Source organism: Alexandromys fortis, unplaced genomic scaffold, assembly GCF_014885135.2.
Source record: "Alexandromys fortis isolate MF-2015 unplaced genomic scaffold, M_Fortis_MF-2015_v1.1 scaffold_72, whole genome shotgun sequence".
NCBI classification, from domain to species: Eukaryota; Metazoa; Chordata; class Mammalia; order Rodentia; family Cricetidae; genus Alexandromys; species Alexandromys fortis.
The window spans coordinates 8061360-8076277 of record NW_026067969.1 but is presented as its reverse complement, the minus strand read 5'-3'; the positions used below and the strand labels follow the sequence as shown (position 1 = coordinate 8076277).

Genomic DNA, 14918 nt, shown 5'->3' with positions numbered 1-14918 from the left:
CCCCCCCCCCCCCCCCCCCCGGCTTTCCTTAATTTTTTAAAAGATAGGGTTTTTCTGTAGCTTTGGAGCCTGTCCTGGGAACTTGCTCTGTAGACCAGGCTGGCCTCAAACTCAACAGAAATCCGTTTGCCTATGCCTCCAGAGTCCTGGGATTATGGGCGTGCACCACCACTGCCGGGCTCACACATTCCTTTTACAGGTGTTCTGTGCGAGCCAAGCAGCTGTGTCCAAGAGCTGAGGAGAGGAGACTAAGGTGTGGTGACATGCACCTTCTCAGCAGAGCCAGGATGCATGAGCAGGCCTGCTCAAGTCTATACTCCTCACCACGTTTGGTGCATTTTATAACCTAGTACCCTTTATTCGAAATGTTGGAACCAGAGGTGTTCCAATTTGGGGGGGGAGGTGGCAGGGTTTGGGGCCACCCACAATCTGAAAGTCTAAAATGCAAAATGTCCCGCAATCCAGAGCTGTCTGAGTGTCGTGCTGGCACTCAAGAGGCTCTGGAGATGGGAACATGCTGACTTCAGACTTCCATGTTAGAGATGTTCAACCTGATACATCTGCAGTCAGAATGTCACACTCCAGGCCCGAGTCTATCTCAGGAGGCGGTTAACTGCAAGTCAGATTAAGAGAGGCGGCCTCACTTGTTCCCACAGTCTGTACTTCAGAACTCTTCTGGATCACTCGGCATTGATCACTTGACTGTACTGCTCACTCGACACTTTATTTTTAACTATCTATCTATCTATCTATCTATCTATCTATCTATCTACCTACCTACCTACCTACCTACCTACCTATCTACTTATCTACCTACCTACCTACCTACCTACCTACCTACCTACCTACCTACCTACCTACCTATTTATCTATCTACTCATTTATTTTGCTTTTAGGGTCTTGTATAGAGCCCTGGCTGGCCCTGACCCATGGTGACCCACCTATTGCTTCCTCCTGGGAGCTACAAGAACCACCCGGGCTGGATCTGATCCTCTGGGAGCTACAAGAACCACCCAGGCTGGACCTGATCCTCTGGGAGCTACAAGAACCACCCGGGCTAGATCTGACCATGCTTAGACAGACACTCTGAGCCTCTGACTATCTTTGTTCTGAAGCGACCTGGACATCATTTTTCTTACCTCCAGGCTGGCTTGGAAGGCGCTGGACATGATTTGGTCATGAGGCCCAGAGCGATAGAGCAGCATTAGGTGGACATAGAAGAACAGTAAGTACAGGAAAACCGGGATGACCAGCAGGGCCACTACCCTGGCGAGCAAGTGGCCGAAAACGCAGATCTGCCAGGGGAGGAGAGGAAAGGTCTCTTGTCTGCGGAGCAGCAGGACCATTTTCAGACACTGCATGCAGGCTTAGGGAAAGTCACTGAGAAGCCCCACCTCTCATGCAGACACTAGTGGAGGCGCACAAGTGAGCGGGCTCACTGCCACCTGCTCCTGAAGCCCCAAGGATCCACCCTTTGAGCCAGCAGCTCCCTAGGGAGTTTTATACCCCAACCCCACACACAGCAGACTCACGTGACACTGACAGGACCACCTACATTTGACAAGGTCTGGTCTCCGATCAGGTTCCAGGCATGCACGGCTGCGATGCTGAGCACAAGCAAGTAGGTAAAAATTCCCATGTATTTGATACTGAAAAAGACAGAAACGAGAGAAGGTTATAAGACAGAAAACCCCATAAACAGGAAGAATACTGTCCAAGTCAGGGGCTCTAACTCACCCAACTGAGCAGGAACAAGAGACCCCGGTCAGCATTAGCCACAGCCACCAGCGCAGTGAGAAAGGGCTGCGATAAGAAGAGGACAAGGAAGCATTCACAAGACTCATCTGACACTAGGGGCAGGCATGTTTCTCTGAGAAGTCGAGGTTGCCCAGCCCTGGCACCAGTCACATAAAAAGAACCCGCCTCCCAGTCTGGGGCTCAAAAGGATTTTTCTTTTTGTCAAGAAAAACTTTACTGTGGGTTAAAGTTAAAAAGGGTGTCATTATAAGTCATGGGCTCAGGGCCGACCACAGAATTAGGTAATCAAAAGGCATTCTGCAAGCAGCTCCTCAAGATACAAGACACTAGCAGTGGCCCGGAGCTGGCGCACTCTGGAGGCTGAGGTGGAGGGGCTGCTCAGCTAGGTGCCACAGCCAGACCCTCACCAGAGGCCTGCCTCACTTGCCTACCTGTGTGCCTGGGAGTTGAAGAACTTCAGATAGGACAGCACAGCCAAGAGGTTAAAGAATATCAGTAAGGACTCCAACAGCATGAGCCTGGACTGAGTGAGCAGCGCGTTTTCTGTTGCAGAGATGAACAGCTGTCAGTGTTGAGCAGCACACGCACAGGAGATGCAGACAGCTGTCTCCATGGAGACTGAACTGAGGATGCCAGTCCATGCATGCTCAGGCCCAGTTTGTACAAAGACATATGTTTGCATATAACCTTTCACCTCTCCTGCTGCATATTTTAAATCATTTACGAATCACCCAAACACCTAATACCACATAAATGGCACCTAGTCTTTTAAGGGAAAAACAAGGGGGCAAAAATCTTCTTTTTTATATGTTTCTATGTATGAGTGGTCTGCCTATATGTACATATGTGTTCCATGTAAGAGCCTGCTATCAATGAAAATCAAAAGAGGGCACTGGATCCCCTGGAACTGGAGTTATAGATGGTTGTAAGCCACTATTTGGATGATAGGATCTAAACTCAGGTCCTCTGCAAAATTAGTAAATGCCCTTAACATCTAAGCCACCTTTCCAGTCCCCAAGAAAAAAAGCCTTTACATAGTTGATGCAGAAGGGAGTTTTGAAAAAATTTTGAGAAAAACTCTTGGTATATAGCCCAGGCTGACCTCAAACTCAAGACTCTTCCACATCAGCCTTTCATATGCCAGGGTTCCAGACTCAGCATGAACCAGTATGGCATAGTTTTGCTTTTGCATTGGGGATAAACCCATGGCCTCATAAATGATAGGCAAGTGATTGATCACTGTGTTACATCACCAATCTCAGGGTTATTTTCTTTAGGTATCAAAATGTTTTTAAAAATTGTGTGTGTGCCGGGTGACACGTGCCTTTAATCCCAGCACTCAGGAGGCAGAGGCAGGAGGATCTCTGTGAGTTCGAGGCCACCCTGGTCTACAAGAGCTAGTTCCAGGACAGGTTCCAAAGCTACAGAGAAACCCTGTCTCAAAAAACAAAACAAAATGTGTGTTTATGTGTTTGTGTGTGTGTGTGTACTTGTGTGCACGTGTTATACAATGGTGTATATAGGCCCTTGAGCACTGTCTAGTGTCCCACCTCTAATCTAATCATTATGGCCACATCTCCACTTCTGATAAGAATCTGAGCTCATAGTCCATCAATCTATATCAGAGGGCAGCCCAGAAGTGTGGGTCTTGTGGAGGCGAATCTGGAACCGAATGAAGCACATGATGTGCGCACTAGGGCAGTGCACTCTCTAACACCAGGCCTTCTAGCCTCGTGGTGAAACGCCACAAAATGTTTGCTTTTTTTCCTGTACTCTGCCCAAGGCAGGCAGACAGGCAGGAACCAAAGGCTTACCAATGAGCATCAACAGGGCGGCTCCCATGGCGGTACAGTGGGAAAAGTGGAGCTCCAACACTATCTGGTAGGCCATGGGTACTGACAGGGCCCCAGCAAGGGCTGGCAGCAGGCGCAAGGACCACACCGGTACGTTACTGCTGTATTCTGGAAAGGGAATCACACAGCAGAACTGAGAGCATGCATACTAACACATGGCAGCTCACAGACTCTGAAATGAAACAACCAAGGGTGGAAACCTGGGGTAAAGTCTTTAAAATGAGCGCTGGGATTTTTGTGGTGGGTGGTTTTTAGAGACAGGGTCTCACCATTGGGCACACTGATACAACCTTAAATTCCAGCACTTGAGAGGCAGAGGCAGGAGGATCACTGTGAGTTTGAGGCCAGCCTGGTCTACATAGTTCCAAACCAGCCAGGACTACATCATGAAATCCCATCTCGGAAAAAAATAGAGGTTCTCAAGCTCCCAAGTTCAGGTGCTGTCCTGCCTCAGCCACTCTGCGCAGGTGGGACGCACGCATTAACTACCGTGTGCCCAGCTTTACACAGTCAAGAGACCAGCTCTCACCACGCATAGGAATGATGAGTAAGGATCCTTGAATTAATAGAGACTTAGTATATTTACCCCAAGTAGCTCTGAAAGTGTTGTGGCCACATAAAAGTTCATACATAGAAAAGGCTACCAAACCCACAGGACACATGCACAGAGCCAGAGATCAGCGATTACAATCACAAAACACTCAAACTTTAACCAGACTTTTCTCTTTTAAATTTTTTTTTACATATTTTATGTATATGGGTGCTTTTGTTTGTTTGTTTTCTTTTTCCCCCAAAGTTTCTCTGTATAACACTCCTGGCTGTCCTGGAACTCACTTTGTAGACCAGGCTGGCCTCAAACTTAAGAGGTCCACCTGCTTCTGCCTCCCGAGTGCTGGGATGAAAGGTGTGCGCCACCACTGCCCAGCTACCTATATGGATCTGCATATATGACTGTATATGCCTGGTCAAAAGAAGTTGTCAAGTCCCCTGGAACTGGATACAGATAAGATTGTGAGTCCCCATGTGGGTGCTGGGAATCAAACCCTGGATCTCTGGTTTCTTAACTGCTGAGCCCTCTCTCTAGCCCCTTTAACCAAAGTTTTCTTTTTTTTCTTTCTTTCTTTCTTTCTTTCTTTCTTTCTTTCTTTCTTTCTTTCTTTTTTTTTGAGAAAGGTTTTTTTGCTGTAATAGCCCTAGCTATCCTGGAACTCAATCCAAATAATCAATCATACCCTGGTTCAGATTAATAAATACCAATTGTTGGTTCTTATAAAAGGTGTCATGTCTCCATTATTTTATGTGTAGATTAATAAGGAAAGTTAAAATCCTTACCTGCTCCAATCCGGTTCCACAAAAAGTTACCATCGAATCCTCCTAAATAACCTAAAACAGAAAATTTGGAATATGGACCAAATAAGGCAAGAAAACACACAGATTTTCTGCCCTTGAGAAATTTTACTTGATAAACTTAATATATTTCGGGCTTGAAAGACAATGGCTGTTTCTCTTACCCACCTCCTAAGGCCAATAGCATGTGACCAAAAGGTGGTCCACTGTCATCCAGAAAGAAGACGCGCTTCATGTAGAAGGAAATGTACTGCCCATAATACACTTCATCAAAGCTAAAAACAAACAAACAAACAAACACTTCTTTTTTAAAAAAAATATTTATTTATTATGTATACAATGTTCTGTCTGTATGCCTACACGCCAGAAGAGGGCGCCAGATCTCATTACAGATGGTTGTGAGCCACCATGTGGTTGCTGGGAATTGAACTCAGGACCTTTGGAAGAGCAGGCAATGCTCTTAACCACTGAGCCATCTCTCCAGCCCCCAAACAAACACTTCTATAGCCAATGAGAAATCTTAGCTGTTATTTAAAACTTAAAAAATATTTATTTTTTTTGTCAGGCAGCGGTGGCTCTTGCTTTTAATCCCAGCACTCGGCAGGCAGAGGCAGGAGGATCTCTGTGAGTTCGAGGCCAGCTTGGTCTACAAAAGCTAGTTCTAGGACAGGCTCCAAAGCTACTGGAAAACCATCTTGAAAAACAAACAAAAAAATTATTTATTTTTAGCTGTGTGGTGGTGGCACAGGCCTTTAATCTCAGCACTGGGGAGCCAGAGGCAGGCAGATCTCTGTGAGTTCGAGGCCAGCTTGGTCTACAGAGTGAGTTCCAGGATACTCAGGGCTATATAGAGAAACTCTACCTTGAAAAAAAAATTCTCATCTTTCAGAATATATATAGAATTAATTAAATTATATATTTAATTAAATGGAATATTATTAGAATATAATGTCTAGGATTTTCTTCAAACTAATCTACTATACTAGGGTTGCTGAGGCTGGGTAATGAATTTATTTGGAGCGGGATCATATTCTACTTGATATCTCTAACAAAGTAAAAAGAGAATGTCTGTATTAGTTAATAAACACCCTTTCAATAATAACTACTTTCCCTTTATGAACAAAAGCAGCTCCCTTCCAAATCTATCAAACCGCTACCTTTCACCTTCAGAATGAAAATTAAGGGTGCAAACTAGAATTTCTTCTACTGTTCTTAAGTAAGCTTTCCTTACTACATCCCTCCAGGGCAAAACCTAAAGGTATACACTATAGGGGCTGTTCTGGGGGTTCCATCAACACCCACAATGTAGCTTGTGATGGCTACTTGCCTACATGCTAAAACACATCACCGAGAAGCCCAGAAGTTCAGGATTTCTCTTCCCTTTGCACCGTATAGCAAGGTGCTTCAAATCACTAGTTCCAATGCCTCTTGGATCATATACTCTCCTCCCCATTCCACTTACACCACAGCCCGTGGGTAGGAGAGTTGCCACAGTCGGGTCAGTAGTCCCAGGCCAGTCAGGGCCACTAAATTCAAGTTGATGTCAGCAGTCACCACTAGAGGCCGCTTCAGAAATCTCAACATTTTGCAGAAAAGCAAGCTTGGGAGGACACCCTGGAAAAGAGAAGAACTCTGATTAAAAGTAAATGGACAGCAGCCCGGAAAGATTCAAAAGAGACGAAAAGGATCCTGAGGTGGCCTAGCTCCTCAAGGCACCTACAGAGAATTACAGCATAGGTTAATCAAATCAGGGCTCTTCTAGAACATACCTTTTGGAGGACTCAAGCACAGGGGCCACATAAAGACATTTGTGGGATGAATTCAGGAAACTCAGAACTGGACACTCATTTCTATAAGTCATTCCATAAATACCTGCTGGGCACTAGCTAGGAGCGGGGCTGCTAATGAATGATGTGGCCCTCCCGTCATTTCCCAGTGTGGCCGCAAACTAAACCCTACTTTGGGGAGCTCTGGAACCGTCATAACCCAGTGACCTGGATGGACCTTCCCGTTCTCTCCCGGAGCTTTCCTCTCCTAATTGCACCTGTCCCGAGCCCCTTTTCTCTCTATAGCTCTGTCCATCCGGAGGCCGCCCTGGAACCGCCCTTGCTGCGCCGGAACATCCACCGACCCTATCGCCCCCGAGCCGGACTCCTGAGCCCCAGCAGAGCTCTCGAATCTGGCACTCCAAAACCTACTAGCGTTTCTGCGAGTCCTGCAAAGTGGCTCCCCATCTGGGGCCACGCCTGCGAACCGCCTGGCAGGCTCGACCGTTGGGGCTGAGGCCGCTCGACAATCCTCACCGCCCACCGATCGACGCTCAACTAGTCGTTCCTGCGCGGCCCGAGGCACTCAGCGGCGCGCGTGCGCAACAGGAGCTCAGGGCTAGGCGCGCGTGCGCGGGAGCTCAACCGGCGTGCCGGTGGGAGACGGCGACTATCCCCGCGACGTCTGAGTACTCCAATAGCTTTTTTTTTTTTTTTGTATTTTAAAGCAGTGTTCTTTCGCCCACGAGCTCATCACGTGCTTGGAGCTCCCCGTTTCGGGTCTCGAGCCGACCCCAGCGTTCTTGTCACGCAGCGCGCTGGCTGAGGAAGGGCACGGGTGTGGGGAGATAGTGGCGGAACATTTTTTTTTTTCCTCATCAGCTCTATTCAGACTAGATTGTATTCCCCACCCCACCCCCGGCACCCCGGTCTCCGACTCACTCAAGTAGCCGCGGATGGCCTTGAGGGTCTGTTTCTACTGCCTCTGCCTCTCCTCTCCAGCGTAGGTATTACAAGCATGTCTTTTTAGGTGGATTCTCGGGATCAAATTCAGGTCCTCATGCTTAGCTGGCAAGCCGTGCCTGTACCGAGTGAAGTGTCTCTCCAGATCTTTAATCATGCTTTTGTTTTGTCAAAATTAATTTTTTTTACAAGTTAGTTCTTCGCTGGAGGACATCCAGACTTTAGCATGCCTGAGAGACTGACTGCTCAGTGGTTAAAAACACTTTCTCACAACCGCTCACAACCATTTGTAACTGTAGTTCTAGGGAATCAGGGGATGGGCTCTTCAGGCACCTGGGAGGCAAGTGGTATGCAGACACAGAAGGGTTATGTAAGGAAGAATGTAAGAGCTGGGAGGTGGTGGTGACACCTTTAATCCCAGCACTCAGGAGCAGAGGCAGGTGGATCTCTGAGTTTGAGGTCAGCCTGGTCTACACAGAGAAACCCTGTCTTGAAAAACCAGTTTTTAAAAACAATGGAGGGAAAGTTTGTTCCTAGCTTATCCATTAGAATATGGTCTACCCAAGTTCCTGCAGAGAAAGGGCACTGGGACTTTGGAGAGAGCTCTCTGGGCCCCAGAGGTTTAGTCTGAGCATGTAAGCCATGCTGGTGCCTCACGGCAGCCCGTAGGTACACAGTCTTAGGAGGACTTTATCCTGCCTGCTGGAAACCTGAATAGTGGACTTGGCTGTAGTTACTACTGCCCAGATGCCTGCCAGTTCTGTAGCAAGTGACTTAAAAGTCTGAAGGATTGGATTCCTCATGTCAACCGCTTTTTTTTTTTCTTTCTGAGACAAGGTCTCTCTCTAACCCTGGCTGGTCTAGAACTCACTGTGCTTACCAGTGGGTGACCTATGAGTCCACACCATCCCTTTTCAGTAGATAGGGTTAACAAATCACATTTAATAAATAAGGAACTTGGGAGTGTCTTAAGAGAGCCCTGTACCAAGGTTACACATCTTGGTGATGGCGCAGCCAAGTACAACTGCCTGAACCCATCTGAACCCTTGCAACCCTTTTCTGCCCCAGAACTAATCTTTCACAGATGTGCAGTGCACTCCTCCAGTTCCGCCTAAGTCCAGACAGTAGTCAGACAGGGACACAGAGGATGCACACGGTTGGCCCACAGGGAGCACAGGGCTTCTTGGTGCTGCCCATTTTCAAGATGAACCTAGTGGTGTCCCCATGATCTGGTAGGGGGTCCCCTAGACCCAGGGAAAAGAAAAAAACTGCCAAGTAGGCTAGGTAATGTGTCCTTGGATAGGCACAGTGATCTGCAACTCCTTCCTTAGTCAACCTTGCCAAAGATCCCAAAGGAAGGACTACCATGTCTGCTACATCCCTCAAGCCACTTCTGTAAGCACTGCAGCAAGGACTCATGTAGCACAGGCCTCTGAGGGCACCCTGCACACTTACATACACCAACATTGTAAGCATTGTGGTTCAGATGGAAAGGGATGCTGGCTGTTGGGGGCCAGGGAACACAGAGTGTTACAGCTCAGGTGGACGATTATTCTGCCAGTCACAGTACAGTAAGTGTAACAGCTTACAGTCTTGCTCTAGGGAAAGGTTTCCCTAAGGCGACAGCTCTGCTCCAGAAGGCCTCCCCAGTGAAGCTGTTGCAGTTTGGCTTACTGTTTTGACTCCAGGAATATTGACAACTCTGTTCTGCTAGGGGAAGATTTCCCCAGCTAAAGAGTTAAAGCCCTGCTCGGCACTCCGTCTAAGGTCCAGCTAAAGGTCTTCACCCAAACCTCATTCAAGAGATTTATTGGGAGGGAAGAATCCAGGAGAGTGGTTGCTTCTCCCAGGGTGGAAAAAGCACAGTAGCAGAGTGAACAAGTGCAGGGCTTATAGGGCTTCTTAGGGGCAATTTTTCCTGGGAGATTTTTCAGGTTGAGAATTGGTCAGGTTTCAGTCCCTTGATCTCAGATTGGCTGGATCTCTGCTCAGGGATTGGTTGGTTTTCTGATTAGTTGATCAGGGGGGCAGATCTGGTTCTGTGTTCAAGGCCAAACTTTTTTTTTGGTCACTTCCTTTTTAGCTTTTGGCTCTAGTTTTGGGTCCAGAGCATATTTCTTTCACTGGGCCAAAGTGTGTTCTTTTGGCACTGGTTTCAGGGTGTTTCTTTCACTGGCTGATTTGAGGACCAGAGTGTGTTTCTTTGGCTGGCCCTTTTACCCTACAACTTTCCATCCACATTGGGGACATCTTTAGATTCTCATCTTAAAGCTTTAAAACAAACAAAAAACAGGACTTGTGGGGCAGTGGTGGCGCACGCCTTTAATCCTAGCACTCGGGAGGCAGAGGCAGGTTGACCTCTGAGTCTGAGGCCAGTCTGGTCAATAGATTGAGTTCCAGGAGGCTCCAAAAGTACAAAGAAACCGTGTCAAAAAATAAAATAAAAAAATCGAAGACAAACAAACAATCAAAAACCAGCAACAACAAATACAATTATGGGAGACAAAGAAGCAAAAGTCACATATAAAAAGCCATACAAGATTCCAGGACAGGCTCCAAAGCCACAGAGACCCCGAAAAAAAAAAAAAAAAAAAAAAGCCATACAAGAGTCCCACGGAGACTGCTAGTGTACTGAAAAGCTGTTTCTCTGGAGACCCCCGCCTGGCTGACTCCCTGGAACCCTACCACAGTGCAGCACTCAGCTAAGACATTTCTCTCAGCCACTCCTAGTTTGTAAGCTATGGAAACAGTAGAACTCTTCCACCTTCCCAATGACTGAGAAATAAAATGGACACAATCTGAGAAAGCATGGTTGGCTTTATTTTTTTATACTTTTTTATTTAAATAAGGAGAGTTCTTTCATACGGAAAGAGCTAGTACAATCACATATTTGAAAGGAGAAACAACAGGGACTGAACCGGAGGGAAGGGAAGGTGAATTCACCATTCCATTTCCCATCCGAGGTAAGAGGTTCCCCAAATCACGTCTAAACAAGTTGCACGGTACACCTTTAACATCGTCTGCCCTTTCAAATATCTGGTCTTAGTGAAGACAGAGGAAAGGCCAAAATAAAAGGAAAAAAAAAAAAAAAAGAAAAAAGACCCTCAAAAAGAACAAAAACCCCCAAATCTTTTTCTACAAAGGGTATGAGGTTGAAAGCTGAGGGCACAGGACCCGTTTTAACAACTGAGGAGCCTTGCAAGGAGCCTTCACAGGACTGCTGCTCCAGGACTGTGACGTGCCAACAGGGGGCTTGGGGATGAAGCAGGTCTGAAGCAGGTGGAACTTGCAGGGGTCACGTGCCTGGAAAGTCACCAGTCAGAGCTGGTGGGCCTCGAGGAGAACACAGCCGGTGACACGCTCATCCCCAACACAGGGCCGCTCTGTTCCAGATAACTTGTCTCAGAGGCAACGCACAAGAAAGCTGACTTTCTGGAAGTCTCCACTTCCCACTCATCAAAGAATACAAGGGAAGACACACTTTTGTGCCGTTGGTTGTAAACGATGCCAGCAGGCCCTCTAACCCAGGCTTGCATCGCTGGAAACGAGGGCAAATAAACCTGAATACCTGGCAGAGGGGGACCCAATGGATGTCGGGAGGGGGTGGGGAAGTGGGCTTAGCCAGAGTTGCCTCATGGCCTCAGCAGGCACTATGTGCCCTGAACTCCGAGGTCCGACATTCATGACACCATCACAGCTCCAGAGGACAGGAGAGTAATGTCGACACTGAGATGTCCCGGTAGCTCTAGCAGCAGGAGAGCGACCATGGCTCTAGTCATGAACCAGCTTTTCAGAATGTGTAATGCAGCCATCCTTTGTCTGCCCCCTAAGGAATCTAGACCCAGAAGTGTTCTGCGAACTCTGAATTTGAAAATGGTAAACTTGGGATTAAGACAAGGAAAGCAACTGTTAAGAAGCCATCTTCAGTTGAACACACCGTCAGGCTCGATAGCACTGAAGAGTTCCTGGATGCCAAGCTATGGACTGCACCATCAGTGGCCCAACAAAGCTACCAGCATTAGGAGGGAACTCCAGTAGGCAGGAGTAAATAATTCTGCCCCACCTCTACCCATCTCAGCAGTAGAAAAGACAGGTGCTGGGTTTTGCCTGCTCCCATAAAGGCCATGGCACCTAGACAGAATTCCTATGTTTTATCTATGATCTGAAGAGGGGGTTTGAAACCAAAATAAGACCCCAAGTCCTATTAAACCTTGAGCTTGGTGCTAAAATCCACATGAAGAGACACTGCACTAAGAACTTGGCTTGACCAGATCATACGAAGGGCAGGGACGTCTGGAGGCCTGTAGCCTGCCCCCTGTCCCCAGAGTCTGGCTGCAGATGTGCATCTCAGCGGGGAGGAGCCCACAGCTGAGGTCAGAGGCACGAGCACAACTTCACATGCAATCTCCTGCCTCCCTGCACAGAGCAAGCAGACATCAGATAAACAGAGCAGTGGGACTTTACCTTTTTCTGTTCCATCTAGACCTACAACATCAATACATATAAATAAATTCTAGTGTTTCTTGTTTTTATTTGGGGTGGGATGCAGGAGGGAAACGGGGAGAGAAAGGACTGGAAACAGGCAGCCTCCCAAGTTCCCTTCTCAAACAGGAAGTGCCATCATTCTGACAGCAGGCTCCCGAAAGGGCACATTCTGAGTTTGTAACAGCATCCTGGACTGTGAAATTCTGAAGGAGAAAGCGTTTGTTTCTTTTGACACATAACGCCCACCAGCATTAGGGGAGGTGGGTCTAGCCGCATTTCTAAGGACAGGTAAAGGTGACTGTGTGTGGCTTTTACTGAGATTTGGCAGTGGGACAGAGGGCTCAATCACTGGGACAGTAACCAGATACTTCCAGGGTGAGGGGACAGCAGGTGAGGGACAAGGCAGATCTGTGCCAGGTTCTCTAAGTGGGCAGTGCTTTTTAGGAAGAGCCGGGACAAAGACGTGACTAAAGGCTGGAGGGCAGAGGCAAGAAGGGAGAGGAGCTGAGAGCTACAGATGCTTTTCACAGGCCTGCCCTGTCAGGTAACCCTGGGGACAGTGTGTGTGTGTGGGGGGTGCGCAGACTGTGCTTCTTTCCAGCAACTGGCAAGGCAGCATGCAGCCCCTACAGGAGCACCCAAGATGCTTCTGTTCTCACAGCCATGGCAATACAGGCTTGTCCCAGCCTTGCCACCACTGTTGAGTTCTGAGGCAGGTGGTCTCCAGCACCCCCAGGTGGGTGATTAATTGGGGATCCCAAAGAGTATCTGAGCAACTTGAAATCCCCCTTCACTTTTCTTTGAGTGACGGGATGATTTCCTTGTTCTTAGTGAGAGCAGAAAGCCCAGCACACAGGCGCTCACACGAACCTTCTGCATGGGGCAGTACTAAGAAACCATCCTTTTAGGAAGGCTTCACTAGCTTCTCTGCAGGCCACTGTACCTTGACCTTGCCCAGTTGTCTGAGGATAGGTTACTTGGCAACCTACCCACCCTGCTCTGTTACTGGGAGTGAAGGACACGAGGAATATCCCATAGCCTTTGCTATTGCAAACTCTAACAGGTGTCCACCTCTGTCCTACTGGTTTTGGTGATAAGCTGTGAGGGATGGATAAACAGGGACCCAGAGGGACACAGCAGGAAGAGGAAAGGAAGGAAGTGGGGAACACGGCCACTCAGAAGGCTAAGGCATAGAGCCTCAAATGCACAGTCCCCTAGTGGGGTCTGTGGTTTGGTCACCTCTGCCAATGCTGACTGTAACTCCACATTTCCTCTCTGGTCCCCAACACTCAGTGTGTCCACTGACTTCAGAAGGGCCCAGAACAGATAATTCTTATGCTGAAACATCAACTCCAAGTCAGAGGCCGGAACTGAACTCAGATACCAACCTTATGGCACCGAAGGTAGTAAGGGGCCACCAGATAGACTAGTTACATCCTTAAAAAGGCCAAAGGTTAGTCAACTGTGTGTGTCTGTATATATGTGTGTGTGGACACTCTTAAGAATCACCTCTTAAGGTAGCACTGGGACATTTCAAACAGGACAGAGATAAAAGGAGACCACTGGGGACAGCAGAGCAGAGAGAGGACAGCAAGGAACGTATAAAAGTTCAGCTATACAGACGTAGCTAGCATTTTGTTCTTCTTTCCCCTTTGTAAAAACGGTAGCTGCTTTTTAAAACAAAAAGCCTCCAGCTAAAATTAAAATGACCCTGCTGCCAAACCATTGTGCCTGGGGATGGGGCGGGCGGGCGGGTCTGCACTGCGCAGGAGACTCACTCCACAGTCACTGGGCAGAGGGGTGGGAAGGAGGGAGTCTGCTCTTTTGTACCAAAGCAAGCAGGTCGAGGCCATATATCCACGATGCGGGCTGGCTGACGATGGAACTTTCTGGAGCTTTCAGGAGTGGAGAGAGCTCTGTCCAGGCTGGTGCACCACCCGTCCCTGTCAGGGTGAGGCAAAGACACCAGGCCCCTTCAGGCTTTGCTCTCCTCTACCTTGACCGCCCGGGGCTTGATTGCTCCGGTTCGCTTCATCTGGGAGGTGGCTGAAGAGGCCTCCTGCAGCTTCACGGTTCCCAGGCTGGGTTTTTCATCCACTCGCTTTGCCTTTGGACAGATGGACAGGAAAATCAAAGTGACCGCAGGGCAAGATGTGTAGAGACCCCTCCCTCCCTGCTCCTGAGTCAGAGCAAACACTACCCTCAAAAGCCCTAGGAGGAGTCTGTTGTGTAGCCAGAACTGCCCTCCCCCTCCCCCAAACAGGCACGGAGTACATGATTCAGAGGGAGGAAGACTCCGGGGTCTCTACAGAGAATTCAACAGTAGCATATCCTGGGTGAAGCATTTCCGGTCCCAAGGCCGATAGGAAGAACCCTTCTGAATCAGTGCCCCACTGGCAAGCGAACAGCCCCTTCAGCAGACCACTTATCTGTAGAGGGATAGGGCCGACTTGGAGTTCCCAGATCTTGGCCCATGATTCAAACCCATCCCAAATGCCTCTGAATAACTACATTTCTTTTCCCCAGGTCCCAATTTGATCAAGATTCCCAAGCAGGGTTCCATTTGTCCGCAGCTCTGCACAGCGGAGTGACCACTGCAGGTTTGCTCCTCATTTGGTCTAAATTCTGGGAGGAAACTTTGTTGGGTGGCTTTCTTTTTGTCAGTGCCAAGGATGGAATCAGGGCCTCACATGTGCTAGGGAGGTGAGAGGGTCAGAAACCGTTCCAAAGTAGGAGGTGTGTCCCA

At 48.2% G+C, this 14918-nt stretch overlaps 2 protein-coding genes across 4 annotated transcripts in view; both read right to left on the bottom strand.

Moving 5' to 3' along the window:
* Pomt1 (protein O-mannosyltransferase 1) overlaps positions 1-7315 on the bottom strand; it is a 17491-nt gene extending 10176 nt beyond the window's left edge. Inside the window, exons 1-9 of one of the 3 annotated variants that reach the window (XM_050155386.1) lie at positions 7157-7315; positions 6421-6572; positions 5127-5233; positions 4944-4994; positions 3573-3719; positions 2190-2301; positions 1738-1803; positions 1556-1649; positions 1140-1295 (exon numbers count right to left, since the gene is read on the bottom strand). In XM_050155386.1, coding sequence (XP_050011343.1) covers positions 1140-1295; positions 1556-1649; positions 1738-1803; positions 2190-2301; positions 3573-3719; positions 4944-4994; positions 5127-5233; positions 6421-6572; positions 7157-7192 — 921 coding nt within the window. In that variant the 5' untranslated portion in view covers positions 7193-7315. Of the gene's footprint in view, positions 1-1139; positions 1296-1555; positions 1650-1737; positions 1804-2189; positions 2302-3572; positions 3720-4943; positions 4995-5126; positions 5234-6420; positions 6573-6727; positions 7069-7089 lie in introns of those variants that run through there. The other 2 variants (XM_050155388.1, XM_050155387.1) reach the window with 2 other exon arrangements.
* Positions 7316-10486: 3171 nt separating this feature from the next.
* Positions 10487-14918, bottom strand: part of Prrc2b (proline rich coiled-coil 2B) — an 82259-nt gene continuing 77827 nt past the window's right edge. Inside the window, 1 exon segment of the mRNA XM_050155360.1 lies at positions 10487-14279. Within this exon segment, the coding sequence (XP_050011317.1) occupies positions 14148-14279 (132 nt within the window). The 3' untranslated portion in view covers positions 10487-14147.